Here is a 19,799-nt window from a genome sequence, read left to right on the forward strand (position 1 = left end):
TTCCCTGCTAGGAGCAAAAGTAGAAAAACTTCCCATCTCCTGACTCATTTAAAGTGTGACTCTGCGTGCGTGTCTGAAAAGATCGCTGAGAACGCCTTGCAGACCCAGCCGTGCGTCTGGCCTTGGGCGCTCCGTGGTGCTGGCACTGGGGGCCAATCCTGCAGGACACGGTGCTTTTCCACCTGCTCTTTCAGCTTCAGAAGCACTCCAGGAATTTGAGGAGTAAAAGCCAAAATAATACAGTTTAACATTTTTGAAGTTCTTCAATGGTGTGGCATCAGTGTACCTGGGTTTCTGCCAGCTGCCTTCAGATGGATGGGACCTCCTGCCCCCTCAGGCACTGACTCCGGATATTTCAGAGTTGTCACTCGGGTCTTGTATTTTTATTTTTTCCCTTCTCTTTTTCTAAATCACTTTATTTCTTACTTGCTCCTCGCCCTCTTCCAGGTCAGGGCTTCTGACTTCCAGAGAGTTACAGCTGGCTGAGCCTGCCAGTCCCACCAGCTCTTGTATCCTTCCACAGAACAGGCAGTGGCCTTCCTGGCAGGTCCTCATCTGCTCCAGTGTTCCCTTTAGGCACTTTTTCATTCCTAAAAGCCCACTTTTGGACTCTGTGTTGGCACAGCACCTCAGCCTCAAGCAGCAAACGAGGGAGGCCATCATTCCCAGAAGGGAATGATGCAGCTGGGTGCATGGTTCTCCATCCCCTGCCATTCCCAACACCAGGGTTTGTCATAGAATCTCCCAGTTTGGAAAGGACCTGTAAGGATCAGCAAGTCCAACTCTCTCTGGCAAGACTACCTAAAACTAAACCATATGACTAAGAGCACTGTCCAGATGCTCCTTGAACTCCATCAGGTTAGGTGCCATGACTGCTTCCCTGGTGAGACTGTTCCAGTGTCCAACCACCCTCTGGGAGAAGATCTTTCCTTTATGTCCAATCTCAGTCGATCTGTCAGAAGGTACGAGGGCTCTGCAGAGAGACCTGGAATGGTTGGATGGATGGGCAGAGTCCAATAAGATGAAGTTTAACAAGTCCAAGTGCCCAGTCCTGCATTTTGGCCACAATAACCCCCTGCAATACTATGGGCAGTGCCCAGGCAGAAAGGGACCTGTGGGTACTGGTCGACAGCCGGCTGAACATCAGCCAGCAGTGTGCCCTGGTGGCCAAAGGCCAATGGCTCCTGGCCAGTATCAGGAATGGTGTGGCCAGCAGGAGCAAGGAGGTCATTCTTTCCCTGTACTTGGCACTGGTGAGGGCACGCCTTGAGTGCTGTGTCCAGTCCTGGCCCCTCAGTTTGGGAAGGACATTGAGACCCTTGAGCCCGTCCAGAGGAGGCAACGAGGGTGGTGAGGGGCTTGGAACACAAGGGACGGCTGAGGGAGCTGTGATTGTTTAGCCTGGAGAAAAGGAGACTCAGAGGTGACCTTACACTCTGTACAGCTCCCTGAAAGGTGGTTGTAGTCAGGTGGGGTTGGTCTCTTTCTCCAGGCAACAACTGACAGAACCAGAGGACACAGTCGAAGCTGCACCAAGGGAAATATAGGTTGGATATTGGGAAAAAAATTTCATGGAAAGGGTGATAAAGTTCTGGAATGGTCTGCCCGGGGAGGTGGTGGAGTCACCATCCCTGGATGTGTTTAAAAAAAGATTGGATGTGGCACTCTGTACCATGGCCTAGCTGAGGTGTTTGGGCTGAGTTGGACTCGATTTTGAAGGTCTCTTATAACCTTGTGATTCTGTGATTCAACTTCCCCTGACTCAGCTTCCTTCCATGTAACATCTGCTTTGTACTTCCTGATCTTACCTAACCCAATGTTTTCCTTTCTCGCCACCCTTGTTCTGTTGCAGGGACAATGGCTTTGACTACCTGGAGTTCCGCCTCTGGATCGGCCTCTGGTCAGCCTTCCAGTGTCTCGTTCTCGTGGCCACCGACGCCAGCTTCCTGGTCAAGTACTTCACCCGCTTCACCGAAGAAGGATTTTCCTCCTTGATCAGCTTCATCTTCATTTATGATGCTTTCAAGAAGATGATCAAGCTGGCAGATCATTATCCCATCAACTCAGAGTTCAAGGTGGACTATATCACTCATTACTCTTGTGCCTGTAAACCACTAGATCCAGGTAAGAGAGTGTTCATTACCTCTCCAGTTTGTAGATAGGAGGTGGCCTTTGCTCTCCTTTTCCCTTGTGCTGCAGCCCAGATAATAGGTAGATTACTCCTTCTTTATCGGTTGCCTTCAGATATCCTGTCTTAGTCTCAGGAAGCTGAGAGGTAAACTTCATCCCAAGTGGAATGTCAGTGTTGCAGCAGAGCTCTCATTAGGGGTAGAAATGAGCCAAGACACAGACTCTTGTTCAACAATGTGAAAAGGGTCCCAGTTTATTCTTTTCTGCATCTGAGCCATCCTGACTCTGACTACAGCAAACTGTTGGCTTCCCTGGCAGACTCTGACTGCAGCTATTTCCTGCTCAACTACGACTGCATGTATTAGTTTGCAGACTCTGCAGGCTGTTCTTGCTAGAATATGACTGCAGGCTCCAGCAGCAGGCTCTGACTGCAGGCCCCTCGCTAACCTCACCACAGATCACTTTCAGCAGCAACTCTCTTTCTTATTTCGTCCATCCTCTAGTTCTTTGGGGTTATTCCTTCAGTTCCTTCTTCCACAGGGATCTTCCTTCAGGTCTTCCTCCTCCAGGTCCCCCCTCTGACCAGCCAACTCACCCCTTTTATCACACTTATCTTTATTAGTCACAGCTGTGACCCGTTAAGGGCCAGGCTGTTCCTCTTCTTTGGTAATGAGTACAACTGTGACTTCTCAGGGGCAAGGTCCCTTCTTGGGACCCTTCTTCTACACCTACATGTCACAGAACAGCTGGCCTTAGTGGAGCTCCTCCAGAGAGCATCATGACCAGTGGAGAAGCTGTTTCTGCACCCGAGTCTCCTTGCATCCCTGTTCCAAATGGCATTCCTCTGAGAATTCCATGAAGGGGCAGCAGTGGTGGCCAGGTCACTGCCATGGAGCTCAGGCCACTCCTGTTTCAGGAGCTGGATTTATTCAAGGCCTTACCCAAACATGGGTGGTTCCCACCTCCTGGTTGCACGGATGAGAGGGAAAGTACAAACAATTCCTTCCCTTCCAAGAAGGGAAGTGTATCCCCAGGGCAGCCTATCTCTGGAGCGTGGGCTGTGCAGCAGATAGAGCCAGTGTACCTATGGCTCTATGGTTACAAAACCCAAATCCAAACTGAGAGACGCTGGCTGTACCATTAGGGAAGGGGGACCACTCCTAGGATCCCACAAACAATGGGGAGTGAGTAAGAAACTTGATCTGTGCCCAGAGTAAACTGCAGGTTATCTTGGCACACCTGTCCAACAGGAAAAGCTGCTGTGGCTGCTCCTCGCAGGTGTCGGGAGCCGGTTCCCTGGGGCTGGGTGCCTGCCTTCCCTATTAAACACAGGACCTTGGTGAGCACGTGGATGCTCCACTGGAATGGCAGAGTGATTTACTTTTTGAAACTAGGATGATAGGAATGTCAAATGGTCAATGCCAAATTGGAAGTCTCCACTTCCCATTGAAACACTTGTGGCTCTCCAGACATCCAAGTGAAAAAAGTTTATTTATACAAAACCTCAGTAAGCCATGAGGACAGGGGCCACGAGCCCATTTGCAGGAAGGATGGCTTTTCTAAATGAAATTTCAAATTCATGATTCCTAATGCTTCAGAAGCCACAGGGAATGCTGTTCCTTCTTTCAAAGAAATTATCCCCATCCTGTTGATTTCAATTTCTTGCTCTCTTTTTTCTTGCTTTTAATTCAAAACTGTGTTTATGCTGGACACTGAATCACATTTTGCTTTTCTGGGTATCTTTGGCGTTGTGCTTGCATTTGAAATGAATCATTAGGAGTGCTCTGTGGGTATTTAATTTAATCCAGAAATCATTAGGAAAATATTGGAAAGCTATGAAATATTATATTGTCTGTCTGATTTTTGTGGGTTTTTTTAACCATCAACTCAAAATATAATCCCAGTTGGGTTTGGGTTATGTTTCACTCAACCTTTTCTTTTTCTGTTTTGTGAGTGATTGATGATTGAGGCTTTTGAGTCTCTCTGAAGCACTTGTGACTCACTTTTCTGGAGCAAAGAGGTGGCAAACAGCTTGACAGAGTCAAGAAATTATTTAATAATTGGAATTGGCTCTCCTTCCTAACTGTTTCCTAAATCCTGCTCACCATATTGCCTTTTTTCTTTTCTCTTGCAGTTAATAGCTCATTACTTAACAGGACAATGGTGCTGTCAGACTATGAGCTGGTCTCTCCCTCCTCTGAGCTGGTGAGTTCCCCTCGGGAAGGCAGGGATCACATAGACTGCAGAGTCTTGTGGTGCCACTCTGCTGGCGAGCTCTGGATAGTGAGGAGAAGGAAGTGGAGCTTGATGGATGACTTCCATGTGTGGGGGAAGGAAGTTGAGACACAGAGTAACAACCCCTTTTAGTCAAACACCAGCAGGAAAATGGTCTCACCCAAACCATTCTGTGCTTCCATGATTTTTAGCTTCTGCGTGATGCTTCCCTGTTTCTCTCAGATACTCTGTCACCATTCCCGTCCCACCATGGGCCGAGCATACACGGCCTTATGGAAACATTCCCTTTTCTCCTGCAGGCCAACACCACCATTGACTGGGCAGCTCTGACAGCCAAGGACTGCTTGAAGTATGGGGGTCAGCTTGTGGGCAACAACTGTGACTATGTCCCTGACATCACCCTCATGTCTTTCATCCTCTTCTTTGGCACTTACACCTGCTCCATGGCCCTGAAGAAATTCAAGACCAGTCGCTACTTTCCCACCACTGTAAGTATCTCTTGTCATGCCATCAGTCTTTCTGAAGGCACAGGTCAGCCTTCTTTTTGGAGTTGCTGTCCTGCACACGGGGAGAGATGCTCTGCAGGGAAACAGTTGGGATAGAAGTGCAACTGGTTGTTGGATCTGGTTATCAGAGGTATGCCTGGGATTGCTCCCAGTGGTTCTGGAGAGCAGAGGTAAGGCAGCAGAAGAGCCAAGAGGAGCTGTAACCTGTTTGGGTAATGTGGCAGGGATTTTAAAGGTGCTGAAGGCAACCCTTCCAAGCTTACAGGCACGTCTCAGGTGCATCTGCTTGTTTTGTCCCCTGGTGAGGCTCCCAGGCCAGGCGTGCGAGCCAAAGCCATCTCTCTCTGAGACTGCCCCGTTTCTGGCATTCCGACACACAGGGATTTATCCTGCATGGATGTTTACTGTTCCACTGTGTTACAATTGAACCTCTCTTATTTGTAATAGAAAGGAAACAAATTCCATCCGGGCTGGAATGCAGCTCAATTTATCTGTAACCATGCGAACCCAGGAAACCTGGAAGGAACAACAGCTCTAGAGAGCTCACACAGTTCCAGGCTATCGCGGTGGCTCCTGTCTGGTTAAATTCTGGGGTCTGATCAGTGGCAGCTCTAAGTTGTTGTATTCCAATGACTTCAGGAGAGCTCCAGTCTTAGGGATTTAGCTGAGAAGCCTGGTTTGTTTTCCTGTCTGCTTAGTTTGACTTACTACTTGAACAGCAAACAGCGTAATCTCTGCCGGTTCTTGAGAATATCTCATTTGTGGAAGTTTGTGTTGTTTCCATGCTTCCATTTAGGCTTTCAGAGAACACACTAAAGTACCAAGGCATGTGTGGCAAGTGATGCTGGGCAAAATTGTGGGAGAAGAAATGATGAGCTTCTCTTGCCAGGGTTTGTCATGTAGACACTAAAGCGTGGGTGAAATGGTGTTCCGTGGTGCTAACTCCTGTGGTTATGATACCGCATCTCTTTCAGGCCCGGAAGCTCATCAGTGACTTTGCCATTATCCTGTCCATTTTGATCTTCTGTGGAATAGATGCCCTGGTTGGTGTGGACACACCAAAACTAATTGTGCCAAGTGAATTCAAGGTATGTTGTTGCCAGCTTGTTTGCTGGCTTTTGGAAGAGGTTCCATTTCCATCGCGCCTGCCCTGTACGGAGTGCCTTGCCCTCAGAATGGGAATGTAGTCAGCGGTCTGGAAAGGGCCTGTTTACTCATAGGATTAGGAGGCTTTTCGTTAGCATCATTTTCATTGGCTGGTTTATCTCCTAAATTCTGCCTCCATACTTGGAGCCTTTGCTTGGTGTTAATGGGAAGGATGAAATTGCCACAAACCTGAAGTGTCTCCCAGGAGCTCCATTGCTGGAAGCAAACCTGGCTTTGGGACGTCATCCCCCCTGTATTGCACCTCTAACACAAGCTTTCTTTTCCTTGCCCTTCAAAGCCGACCAGTCCCGAGAGGGGCTGGTTTATCCCACCTTTTGGAGGGAACCCGTGGTGGGTGTACCTGGCAGCAGCCATCCCTGCCCTGCTGGTGACCATCCTCATCTTCATGGACCAGCAGATCACCGCCGTCATCGTCAACAGGAAAGAGCACAAGCTCAAGGTGGGTGTGCCTTGTGCCTGGTGCGTGTGCAGGCTTTTTGTCACCCTGATTTTTTTAAGATTTTCTAAAGCCTTCTGAGTTTACATTCTTGTAGTAAACTTTCTCACACAACTTTTTGTAAATAACTTATTGTTTTGTATTCTTTCATGGAGATAGAGAAATTTGATAGACTAGTAGTTTGTCCAGTGTCGTTGGAGAGGTGGCACGTTCACCCTCCAATTTACAATCACCTTTAGAAAACTATAAATGTTAGAGTCAGAGAAAATAAAAGTAATCTCTTTATTGTGACAGTGGCGGTGACTGGGTCGTGCTTTCTCGTGTCCTCTAGTGACAGCTTTTCCTCCTGCTGCCTTCGTCCCTCATGGACATGAGCTTATTCCCTGGCACTGGAAAAGTGGCTTTGTGGCCAAAGCTGCACGGTGCTGTCAAATACCAGCAATAAGCTGGAGAGATCTGGGACATAGCAAGGGCATAGTCCCAGATGGATGTTATTTAAAGAAGAGCTGATATGTAACAGCCTAAGATGTAGTCATGTTTTTAAAACAAACTTTCCAGACCAGTGATATGCAGTTTTTCATGCCTGTAGGGTTTTTTTCCTTTCCCTGCACAGTCAGTTCTATTGAAAAATATTAAATTCCTGTAAAAGAAGACTCTCCCTTCCTGCTAACAGGGCATGTTTCAAATGGTCTGACCCGTGGGATTAATGGCTCCCTCAAAACACAGGTAATGAATGGTGGGTCATTATTTCGATACCTGCTTTATCAGTTATCGAGAGAGCTGTTGGAAATGGGAAGGGAGCTTCTGCTTGGAAAAGAGGAGGATGTTTCAATTCATGTGGTCACTGTAAACATTAGACAAGTAATGTGTAATTTAAGACCATGCTGAGCCCAACCTGGAGGACAGAGTTGAAGTACCAGGGAATGGGAAAGGTTTCTTATGCACAGTGATGACTGCTGGCTGATAGTTTAAAAAAAAAAACCCTCAGAACATCCTTGTTTGCTACCTGGATCTGAGCAGATAAATTCAATACTCGGCCCTTGTGTTCCTCAGAGATGGCTAAACAGTTTTAGATCTGTCTCTTGCACCTAACCAAGCAGACATAGCATTTTCTTCAACATTGTAAGAAAATATTCACTGTTCTTCCCTCATGAGAAAGAGGCCCCTCTTCTCTGCAGCTTATGAACCACTGAGTGTGGTTGTGCTGTCAGCACTGGCTGTACTTTTTTAGTAACAAAGTTATAAACACTCCAGCAAAGTACTGTTTGATGTAAAAAATGTATTCCCTGCTTCCTTTGTTAATGGTGTGAGTATGGTATTCTGTGGAATTGAGGGTTCACAAGCCCCATCTTGTTGTTCCACACCAAAAAACACTTCTATACACAAGATCTGCTGTAGGAAAAAAGTGGTTTTTTCTGCTCATCCCTTGCTGAAGTGTTGGCAGGGTATTGCTGGGTGCCCATCCCGGTGGCACCAGCCAGCCAAGGTAAGCAGCGCACGTGTCAGGAAAACAGTGAGGACTATTCAGGAGAAGCTGGGTTGCCCTTCCTCCTGGGTCATCCTAGGCCTGGATCATTTGTTTTTTCCAATAAAATCAAATTGAATGGGATTTTAAAAAGGTTAATCTGTTTTAAAATAGCAAACTTTAGAGGTTTGTCCGCTGTTTTTCTGAAGATCTCTTTTCTTGGTGGCTCTTTTGTTTCTTCTTTTCATCTCTTGGCACTTGTGACTGCTGGAATTCCTGATTTATTTCATTAAAGGATTTTAAAAATAGAGGATCAGAGTTGTTTGAAAAGGAGTCAAGATCGAGGGCAGCTTTCTCCTTTGGGTAGGGAATGAGGTCTCAGCTGTTCTTGTTGCACTCCTGAAGAAGCCTGGGTCGTGTCCTGAGGGAGATGCTTCCTTATGCTATTCACAAGATCCGATGTATTTCTGGTGTTTGGCTCTGTTGGCCAGGATGTTGCAGGAGGAAATGCTGCCTGTCCAGTGTGCCTTTGCCCTGCTCTGGGGGCATTTGGAATAATTAAGCTGAAGGTTGTTTGTCTCCCTCCACAGAAAGGTGCTGGATATCATCTGGATTTGTTCTGGGTGGCCATTCTGATGATTGTCTGCTCCTTCATGGGGCTGCCCTGGTACGTGGCTGCTACCGTCATCTCCATCGCTCACATCGACAGCTTGAAGATGGAGACGGAGACTTCAGCCCCTGGAGAACAGCCCAAGTTTTTGGGAGTGAGGTATGTCTGACCAGGAAGACTTAATTACCTCGTTTGCCTGCAACATCCCTTTGTACAAAGAATTTTGTGCTGCCTTCTCCCTATTTCCAAAGCCAATTCCTTGGGCAAGCCCCCATGTGGCATTTTTTACATCAAAGTTTACTTGGCCACGTGAGACGCAGTGTTCCTGTGTTAAAGGAAATAAATTTCCTGCAGACTTCTCTATCCAGGGAAATTAAGCAAATTCCTTAGCAAATGTAATGGTCAAACATACAAACCTGTCATACCTAGTGCAACCAGCTTTACTTAATGAAGCATCTTTCCCTGTGTTTGGATGCCTTAATTAAGTGGTCTGAAGTGCTTCCAGTGGGATTACTCCTGGAAATCAGGCAGCTTGTTTAGGTAACTAGATGGAAATTTTATGGCCTGACTTTCAGCGTTCTGAAATATTACTGGCCGAGGTATTTTTGGATGTGGGAAGCCCTGTGGGTGCTGCTGAAGGCACATGTTGAGCACCCCATGAAGGTGTGAATGATTTATCCGGAGTGCTCTGGGCGGGTCTCACACGGTGTTACCGATCTCGGCATGGAGGGCCGATGATTTACTGCCCCTCTGCACACCCTGAGCACGGCTGTGGGGGGAGCTGGGAGCGCTGCCACACCTTTTGTGGCACTTAAATGTGAGCACGCTGCCCCAGGCTCAGCTGCAGCGCTGCGTTGATCCCCATACGGTGTAACAAAACTGTCTGGGGGTTTAAAACAGAGGTCTGGCTCAGGATACAGCCACCTGCCTGACGCTGTTGGCTGCAAAAAATGAGATTTGGGGATTCCTGTTGTGGTCCTGACTCAGTGATGTTGTTTCAGGGAGCAGAGAGTCACCGGCGTCATTGTTTTCATCCTGACCGGGGTGTCTGTCTTCATGGCTCCCATCCTGAAGGTAAGGACTGTTCACAGTTCTTTGAAGGCTTAAATCCAAACCTTTTGGAAGGAAACTCCAACGTGGTTGTAGTGTGCCAGAACAGTGACCAAGTTCAGGGCTGGGGTTCTTGGGTGCTGTGGTCTTTCTCATTTTAAGGTTATTTTTCCATGTTTGCATAAAGTTAAGTTCCCTTTTCTTTTATGATTTCTTTTATACCTCTACTGGGTCTTTGTTTTATGGAAAAACATATTCTGGATAAAGCTCAGAGTATGGAAAACATGTTTCTGGAGGAAGCAGTGCATTTAAAGGGCATTTCTTCATCTCCTGAACCCTTTTAATCCTGTAAGTTTAGCCAAGGCTCTGGACAGATGTGCTGCTGATGGACCATTGCATCTATGTAGGTTGCTGTTTTCCAAGACCAGAGATTTGGTGACACGTAGCCATGGAGAAATGCATCCTTAGTGGATCATCAGACTGTAGAAGGAAACTGGAAATCCTGCTTATGCCTCTCTTTGGAGGGTGCTGCCTTCTCTGGGGATAGTGATGGAAGTGGTGCCAAGCATGGACATACTGTCCAACAGGAGATCAGGAGATGTAGCTGCAGGAGCCCTTATCCATGGATCCACAGGCTGATGGTAGGAGCAGAAGATGTCAGAGCAGCGGCACCGTGTGGTGTAACCATGGGGCCGAGCAGATGGGTGTCTGGAGGAGCGTTTCTGGAGGCTGCACATGAGCTTTTGGAGACTGCAGGGGCAGTGAGGCACGGTGTGATGTGAGCCTGAGGGGAGGAGGCAGGCAAGAAGCAGCGACTCTGCCCCTGGAGGGAGTGGAGACAGTGGCTTTCCAAGCCAGTGTGTTCCTGTTCTTCATTTCTAAGGCCATTTGTACATTTGCTGTCTTGGGTAACAGTTTCCACTACCACACAAAGAGGCATTTCCATGCCTTTAATTTAATGCCAGACTGTGATAATCCTGTTTTTTAGTTTATGTCACCTTTCCCTGCAAGATCCCTCTTCCTCTATTCCACTGGGGTCTGTTACTTCCCCTGTTATTGCTTCAGTCAGTAATTATTTGTCTGTGCTTCCCCTAAGATAATGTGTGGGGAATATCCTCACTGGAGGACGCCTGAGGATAAGTCAGCATGCTGCTGGCCCACGTGCCAGTGGGGAGGACCTGGCAGGATTTCAGGACCTTTAGCAAATTCCAGTGGCGGGGTCCTCCTGGAGAGAGCTGTGCTGCTAAATGCATTGCAGAACATTTCAGTCTTCTCCTGCCAGCGGCAAATTGAATGCTGACAATCTCAAATTTAATAAACCAGGCAATCCACTGAATAATCCCAGCTTTGTTTGCTGAGGGCTTTGCAGTGGTTGTGCTGGTTTTGGATGATGGTGGTGTTTCTGCTCAGCCAAGGCACATCTCCACAGAAACATCCTTGGCCCTGCTAGGAGGGTGACAGGCACTTTTCTATAAATACAGTTTTAGTCCTGTTGGCCTGCAGCAGCTTTGCTTGGAGCGCTGAAGCTAGCGCCCCCATCATTAGAGAATACTTCGCCAAGAGAAAGTCTTCCAAAATGACAGCACCCTAAGGTACTGAGGTTTCACCTCGGGGTGATCTACAGGATTCGTCATCATGGAACAGTGAAATAATACTCACGCATTTTTCTTATTTTTAAAAAACCCCATGGAAATAAATAGAAGGGCAGGAGAGGAGAGCAGCGAAAATGAGCTGGCAGGCTCAACTCTTGCTTACTGTAGCTACTGTTGTGTCCTGTGTCATCCCTCAGATCCAGTGAGGGCTTTGAATCCCATGGTCAGCCACAGCTTCGTGAACCCCCCGCTGGATCGCCGTCCCTCTCACAGCAAAGGCGTTGGCAGAGCCCATGGTGCAGGAAAAGCATTTACCTTCGAATGGGAAATACCAGTGCGGCTCACGCGAAGGAGCAAATAAATCCAAGGATGAGTTAGCACTTAAGAAGCTCGCAGGAGGGGACAGGAAATGAGACTCAGGAAGGAAGGAGAAATGCAGGCAGGGAGGCTTTGGTTAGCATATGGCTGGGTGACTTTGGTGCTCATGTGCCCCCAGGGAAATGCCTGCTGGAAGCGATGAGCAAGGTGATGGGGAATGTGCTAAAACACTGGCCTCTCTAATGAGCTCAGTGCAGGGGTCAGAAGGGGAGGGTTCCCAGTGCAGGAGTGCTGGGGGCAGTGGGTGCTGTGGCCTGGCTGTGGTTGCCATTCAGTGGCAGCCCCCGGGCACTGCACTAGGGACTATCCTTTGGAGCTCATTCCATCCTCCCTGGGCACCAGTAAATCCCACAGAGGCTGTTATTCAGCCCCTGCCTGTGGTTTGTTCCAAGCATCCCCGTTCAGGTCATGCCAGGCTGGCTGCCCACTTCTCTGGTGAGGGACAGAGACTCATTCCAGGGAGCCTGTCTGCAGCTCCCCTGCACCTTCCCCACTGCCAAAGGGAGATGTGCCCTATATGGAGGTATGGGCAGCACTTAGCACTTTGAGGGAGCAGAAAGTGATGTTTGAAAGGACACATCCTGGCAACGAAGAAGGGAAGTCAGTCCCATATTTGGGAGTAATTCTGCATTAATGTGTGTGAGAGATGGAGCAGGCAGAGATTGGGTTGACATGACTGTTGTTGCTCAGGTGGGACTCCAAAGAACATCCTTTCTGTATGGATTTGCATGGCTTACTGAGCTGGACTGGACATGGAATCACAGGTTTCAATTGGAAAAGCTCTCTAAGATCACACAGTTCCACCAGCACTGCCAAAGTCACCATTAAACCATGTCCCCAAGTGCTGCTTTTAAATTCCTCCAGAGATGGCAACTCCAGCACTGCTCTGGAAAGCTTGTGCCAGGGCTTGACAACCCTTTCTATGAATGTGTTTTACTAATATCCTACCTAAACCTCCCCTGGCACAACTTGAGTCGCTTTACTCTTGTTATGTCACCTGTTACCTGGGAAAACAGGGTATGCCACAAACTACAGGATCGTGTTGCCTTTTCTTCTTCTCTGCCTTCTGCTTCCAGTCACACCACAAATCAGAGGTGAAAGGCAGATTGAAGCTCACTGGAACATGTTTGCCCACCTGTTCCTTAACTTACTGAGTGACTGGCATCATTCCCTCTGGTTCTTGACAAGATATCCAAGTCCTGGTGAAGTGGGAGAGTGTGATTGCACAAATGTCCTTGCATCTCTCAGAACACAGCAGGAGGATTTATTGTTTATTCAGCTTTATTTTGCTTTATTACTTCCATGGCTTCATTCCTCCATGTTGTCCACTCATGGGTGCAGTTTGAATCGCTGACAGCCTGGGAATGCTGTCCCACCACGTGTTAACAGTGGTTAACAGTGGTTGCTCACCTGGGCTCTCCTGCTCTTCTCGTCCCGCAGTTCATTCCCATGCCCGTGCTCTATGGTGTCTTCCTCTACATGGGAGTTGCATCCCTCAACGGCGTGCAGGTGAGTGATAACCAGCACAGGGCTTCTTCCACAACCCTCCAGCTTTACCCTTCTCCTTCACTGCCTCCTCTTCCTTCCCAAGAAGCCCATGAAGGGTGGCAGCTGTTGGCAAACTTTGCCACAAGCCGGGGTGTCCTGAGATGGGAGACCAAGGGACAGCGGCCAGGTGGGCACTGGCAGTGCCGGGGGTGCTTTGTGAAGACCTGGGTCCATCTTTGGCAACCAAGGTGGGGCTTGGAGGAGCCTAGTCTAGTGGAAGGTGTCCCTGCCCATGGCAGGGGAGTGGAACAAGATGATCCCCTTAGGATCCCTTCAACCCAAACAATTCCAGGATTCTACAGGCTTCTGCCCCAGCTCAGGCTCGCTCCCAGGGTAGTTTGGGTCCTCTGCCGCAGACTGAAGGCAAAGAAGGAGGATGATTTATGGCAGCGGGGCTGTTCCTCAATGCTAAGGAGCAGGGACATTGTCCTCCAGGGAGGGGAAGCCACGCCCCTCTCTTTGTCATTGAGGAAATCTTACATAAGGAGCCATTCTCATGCCCAGCGCCTGTAGCTGGCCCAAGGAGGCTGGAAGTGGTTTTGTTGCTTTCTGGCACCCTGTTAATTGTGGCCTTTCTTTTTCGTGCCGGGTTGTGCCCTGAGGGGAAGGGACTGCCTGTTCTGTGAGCCCCAGAAATCCCTCAGGCGTTCTGTAAAACAGCTCCAGCTTCCATTCACTGGTGTGGGTTCCGTCTGGTCCTGGCAGTGGGCAGTGAGCCCGTGCTCCGGCAGGGGACAACGAGGGGATTGTCCTGCTGGCCCCAGGGCTGGCTCTCCTGGAGGGGATTTCCCCTGCTCCCGACCCAGGTGGTGGGGGGACTGGGATCAACAGTGTTTTTTACTCGGTGAGAAATCCCCATTTTGGTTTAACTCCAAGTTCCATCCGGTCCAGCACAGAGCAAAGGGACACTGCTGGGAAAGCTGCCTGTCTTCCTTGCTCTTCGGTGAGGTTCTGTTCTGTTTTCTGGCAATGCAATGTCTGCCCTCGCCTCTGTTGACCTCTGCTCCTGATTTATTTGGGGAAAACAAAAGCATTGTTCCTAAAGGCTGAATGTCTTTCCTTGGCAGGCGCAGGGAAGGGGAAGACAGCAAAAATGCCCCAGAGTGTGATGCTGACCCTGGTTTGGGCATTCATCTTGTTTTCTCTTTTTCTTGTGCATCATGGGTTTCATTTCAACATCTCTTCATTTTAATTTCCAGTTCATGGATCGGCTGAAGCTGCTCTTGATGCCTCTAAAACACCAGCCTGACTTCATCTACCTGCGCCACGTCCCACTGCGCAGGGTCCACCTCTTCACCTTCCTGCAGGTGCTGTGCCTGGCCCTCCTCTGGATCCTCAAATCCACCGTGGCTGCTATCATATTCCCTGTCATGGTAGGTGGTGCTCTCCTTCACATCCCTCCCTTTCACCACAGCCTGCTCCTTCCCCGCTTGTACACTCCTGTAAGTGTGTAAATCCAGCGTCTCCCTGGCGAGTCTCTGGCTCACAGCTCCACTCATGGCACTCGTGTAGGACTGCACGGGCTCGGTGTGGCCGTGGCTGCCTCTCCATAAATCCTCTGGAGGAAAATGAGCCTGGAAAGTTAATTTTTTCCCAGGGAGGTGTAGTTAGTGTTGACCTTTCCTGCCTGCCAAGGTTAGGTTTGCTGTGGTTTCTCCTTGAGCTGCGTGAGCCAAGGAGAGGGGCATAGTTTTTCTGGTTTAGTCCATGCTAGCTACCAGGTATAAGATGTCTCCCTGGCTTTTAAATAGCACAAATTGACAAAACCAAGGAGGAGGCTCAGTGCTACGAGAGGTGTCAAAGGGAGGGAGAGGAAATGTCTCTTTTCCTGGGACTCAGATAAAAAGACACTAATGTTGTTTACCATCTATGGGTGATTATTCATATTATTACTAGATCTATAGGCACAGCTAGGAACTCTGGCTTGGAGATGGGCCTGACTTGTGCAAAGGCAAAGCTTTATGAAACTCCTGAATAAATCTTGATCCCAGGTCACTTAATTTCAGGTTTATGGATAAGTAAAATCTGAATTGTGGGGGCAGGTAGGAGCTGCAGTGCTTATTTAAGGGAGAGAAGGAGGGAGGCCAGAACCCAGGTAAAGAACAAGATGGTGAAATGAGAAAACATGATGCCAGTTAAAAAAATCCTCCAAATGTTCCTGCTGAGACACATGTTCCTGTGAAGGGTGTTAAAAAAACAGTAATTCCCACTGATGTGGCATTCCATTGCAACTCCATGGCTGTGTTGCACTGATGTTGGAAGCTGAATCTAAAATCTCTTTGCCCATGTTAGAATTGAGTGAAACCCAAGGCTGACAAAATTTGTTAGAATGTTGCAGACTCAGGGAAGGCACAGCCACATCTTCGATGGAGCTGGATATGATGGCAAAAGCTCAGTTTTCTGCACTGATGAATAAAGAACTGCAAACTTCAGTTTGTGAGGATTTGGCCAATAGCCAGCTCCCTGTTTATTTGGAGGAAAGGCATTGTCAACACAGTAATTCATAGTGGGATGGTCACGGGTGTCTGCGTGGCATCTTTCCACCCCTGAGTCTGTAATCACGTCTTAAGTTATGCAAGTCAGAGCTTGAGATCTTTTCCTGGGAATTGTTTGTGCTCTGGATCATGATTGCTTGGGACAAAGTTGTCCTTAAAGGCAGCCTTTAAGGGTTTAAGTTGGGAATAGGTTACAGCTTCCAGCCTGTTGCTGTACCACTGGCAAAGCCTGTGTGGGATCTCAGTGGCCTCTGCTGGGGCTGTCAGACCCAGTGTCCATGTACGAACCCGTTTCAGACGTGTCCCTTCCTTTTTTTCCCAGTGCTTTCGTTGCACTCTTGTACAGAACAAGCTTTTACTCCAGTTTCCTGCTGCCACAATCCCAGTAAACTTTATTCTGCAAACTCTGGGGGCGTGGATTGGCACTTGTCTGATTTCTTAAGAGTTCAACTGGCCAAGTGGTGAGAAATAAGTCAAGGTTTTATTACTCAGGCTGTCCTGTGAACCTGCCTCTACAAGTAAATGAAAGTGCTCGGGTTTTTTTCTATTTATTTCCTAATACATACTCCAAATACAGGAGTATTATATACAGGAGTATCTACTGCTTCTGATTTTTTCTGACATGAGGCAGTCACAGCACAACCTCTTAAGGAGACAGAGATGTCCCAGGTGTTCACCACCTTCTTTGTATGTTCATTTACAGCCAGAATTCAAGAGTGTGGGCTTAGAAGCAGAACTGAGAGGAATGCAGTGTGCCAAGTGAAAGGTAAAATGTGACTGGGAATCCCTCTCTGCCTTTGCAGATCTTGGCCCTGGTGGCAGTCAGAAAAGCCATGGACTACCTCTTTTCCCAGCATGACTTAAGCTTTCTTGACGACGTCATTCCAGAAAAGGACAAGAAGAAGAAAGAGGATGAGAAGAAGAAGAAAAAGAAGAAGGGCAGTATGGACAGTGACAATGATGATGTAAGGAGCTTCCTGCTCTTGTCACATTGCTCCTTCCTAGGTAGCTAATCCCCTGCACATTCCGTGCCCTGCCCAGTGCTGAAGCTGGACATTTGCCAGCCACTTGTGGAGCTGACAGCTCAGTCTTCTGCTGCTGCAGCAAATGGGTCCCAAAGAAAACTTAATTCCTACGCTGCCTTCCCTTTTCTAGCCTGTGGTGGGTGGTTTGTGCATTGCTAGGAATGAAATCACACTTTCCAAGAGCACCAGGTACCTGCTGAGATGTCATGCCCCTTGCTAGAATGCCTCTCATCACCCTGCCTCCTCCAGCTTCCCTCCTACACCTTTCTCCACTTCGTTGTCTCTTACATTTTAGGAGGAGAATGCTTTTCACCAGCAGCTCTGGTCCTACTGGTTTTCTTTTTTTTTTTTTTTTTTTTTTTGTTTTTGTAATGGCTCTTTTTGGAAAGCACAAAATAGATGTGATTTGTCATATTGCAGGAAAAAACTGCTTTGTGTTGGTAAAACTCACCACCTACATGTTTCCCAAGCATCTGTGCCCTCTGCAGTGCACTCTGGTCCTACCTCAGGTGGCAGCATGCCCTAAATAGTGAAAAGTGACCAAGCTAGACCAAACTCATGTGCCTTTGACTGTTCTCTTTCTTCCTGTATATATAAGAAGAAGAAACGTAGTCTTGGTGCCTTTAAATGTTCTCCTGCTCAGGTCTAACTCAAATCCTTTAAATTTATGTTGAAGTGCTAAATACACTCTGTGGTGAGTTCTAAGATTGGTGTCACTTCTGCTCATGTCCATGAAGAAGGGCCTTTCCTGGGCTGTAGGGAGAGGTAAGGTCACATGAAGCGGGAGAAGAATCCCCTTTTATCACAGCAGTAAACAGCTGGCAGGAAAGGCTTTTAGTTCAGCTAGCAAACTGCCCTGTCCCGTCATTCCTCTGGTTCCCAGGGCGAGGGTTTTCTTTAGCACCTTTGAGCAAACCCAGATGAGAGTAAAAGAGGCCCTGCTGAGTAATCAGCAAAGGTTTGACTCCATCCCCTCCTGCTGACTGGTGTGAATCCAGCAGCATATCCCAAGCCATGGCTTCCCTCTCTCCAGTACGTTTTAAGATATTTCCTCTCTTCCCAGGCTTTTCCTGAATCCCAGGTACAGTAATTAATCTAATGGGTAAGACATTTTATGTAAAATATTGGTTCTTAACTCTTGCTGGTTTTTTTCAGCACTTGCTTTTACCAGCTTCCTGAACATACAGCACTTGACTGGATTATTTTCACACTTTCCCTTCCAGAAATATCCACCCCCAGAGTTAATCCTGTGGGATCTGGGTGGCAATGCATGGATCCGAGTTCAGCCAAGGGAATTGCTGGGTGTTGCTTGTGCTTTATTTGAGTTATGCTTGTCCCTCAGTCTCATAAAAATAGTCCTAAGGAAACATGTTGATGTTGGAGTATGAAATAAGTCACTGGATATCAGTTTTGTTAAAAAATAAATTAAAAATAAGAATAATAATCCAGGGAGAGCCAGTCTCTGGCCTCCTTAGTGTTTTCCTGCCCTGACTAGAAGGTCTCCTCCCTCCACCCTGGTGTTGTAGGTCTGGTTCTCTTCAGGAACAAAGATGTCCCAACATTTCTGGCAAATCCCACCTTCCTGCCTTTGCCAAGTTAGGCAGTAACAGCCTTTCCTTGGCTATGAGGAGTTCCCTTTATTTTTTAAAAAAGCAAAACAATTCCAAGCACCTCCTATTAAGCAGAAGCAGGTGGGTGATAGAAGGCAGTGGGGTGTAAAACCCTGCCAGTGCCCCAGCTCTGGGGGACCCCGGCTTTTCCCTGTGCCCCATCCTGACCTGGTTGTTATTTCTCTGGCTGGACCAGGGTTACAGAATTCTTCCAAGGGCTCTGGAATTGATGAAACAGAGGTGTAACTGAGACTTGAGTGTAAGGAACCTCTGCCATGTCCTGTCTGGGCCCTGTAGAGCAATTTAGAACAACCAAGGACTCTTACAAGAATCGCAGCAGGATAAAGGGTTTGGAGGAGCTTTTCCAGCAGGCAGTGCCCTGCTGTGTCTGCCCACAAATGCATTTTCCATCTCTATTTCCTGCAGCCGACTCCAGGCAGAATGGGATGGCTTCTTTTGAGATGATGGGGTGGGAAAGGAGGAGATGTATTACAATTTACAATTCCACAAGATGATTCTTCTCTGTTTTATTTTTGGAGTATGAAGGTAATCAAGGGAAGTGGGATGCAGTGGGGAGCCAGTGGAATCCATCAGGCAGCTAAGCTGAAGGATGCTTTTCTCTTTTCCCTTCTTTTCTTTTACCTGTTCCTACAGAACTATGTGAAGGATAATTTTAATGTGTGGGAGATGATGATGAGAGAGAGAGAGAGTAGTGGGAATATTCTAAGACCTTTTACACGTTTCTTTCACAGTCTGACTGCCCCTACTCAGAAAAAGTCCCAAGTATTAAAATACCAATGGACATCATGGAGCAGGAACCTTTCCTAAGTGATAGCAAACCTGCTGACAGTGAGTAGAACTAAGCTCTTGCATGCCTGCTTGACTCTGACTTGCACTACAAAAATATATCTATGTCTATTTAGAGTGATTTTTAAAAAAATTAATCTTTCCTTTTACTTCAGAAGTATTCTCTTGTTCCTTTTTTTTTTTTTTCCTCTCCTTTTTAACTTCCAGGCCCCTGCTTTATGACAGATTTTGCTTTTGTGAGCTTTTCTTTTCTTTGCTGGTTACAAAATGAATGTTGTTCCTTCTGGTGCCTCCAATTTAAGTGCTTTTCTCCAGCTCCTGACAGGTCTCCTGGCCACCCACTCTCTCTTCCTCTCCTCTCCCTCTCCCCCTTGGTGTTAACCTGCTGATGGTGGGATTTTTTTTTTTTTTTCCTACTGAGCCTGGTTTTCCGGATTTGCAGCGCTGTCCTGTCACTGTTTGTTCCCTTAGGTGCCAAGCAGTTGCAAAAATCAGCATTTAACAGAGTAATTATTTATTTGTGTCATTAAGCTGCACAGGCAGAGATCAGTTGGCCATTAACATATTTCCCTTCTTAGGTGGTTTGTGCTCTTCTTTTTGGTTTTAATTGCTGATGTTAATAGCTGTAATTGTTGAATTTAATCTTTATTTTCAGTCATTCCCACTTTACATTTTCATCTTTTAAGTGAGGAATCACAGCTGACCTTGGTGGTTTTGCCTTTGGGATGACTTTTTAACATACTAA

General features: G+C 47.5%; 1 protein-coding gene across 4 annotated transcripts in view; it reads left to right on the top strand.

Moving 5' to 3' along the window:
* Positions 1-19,799, top strand: part of SLC4A4 (solute carrier family 4 member 4) — a 116,244-nt gene that overhangs the window by 94,214 nt on the left and 2,231 nt on the right. For 3 of the 4 annotated variants that reach the window (XM_053939857.1, XM_053939853.1, XM_053939855.1), the window contains 11 exons: positions 1,853-2,124; positions 4,265-4,335; positions 4,665-4,853; positions 5,846-5,959; positions 6,316-6,477; positions 8,530-8,708; positions 9,551-9,623; positions 13,010-13,078; positions 14,317-14,490; positions 16,416-16,577; positions 19,000-19,096. In XM_053939857.1, coding sequence (XP_053795832.1) covers positions 1,853-2,124; positions 4,265-4,335; positions 4,665-4,853; positions 5,846-5,959; positions 6,316-6,477; positions 8,530-8,708; positions 9,551-9,623; positions 13,010-13,078; positions 14,317-14,490; positions 16,416-16,577; positions 19,000-19,096 — 1,562 coding nt within the window. The other variant, XM_053939856.1, reaches the window with a different exon arrangement.

This window comes from Vidua chalybeata, chromosome 4 (assembly GCF_026979565.1).
Source record: "Vidua chalybeata isolate OUT-0048 chromosome 4, bVidCha1 merged haplotype, whole genome shotgun sequence".
Lineage (NCBI taxonomy): Eukaryota > Metazoa > Chordata > Aves > Passeriformes > Viduidae > Vidua > Vidua chalybeata.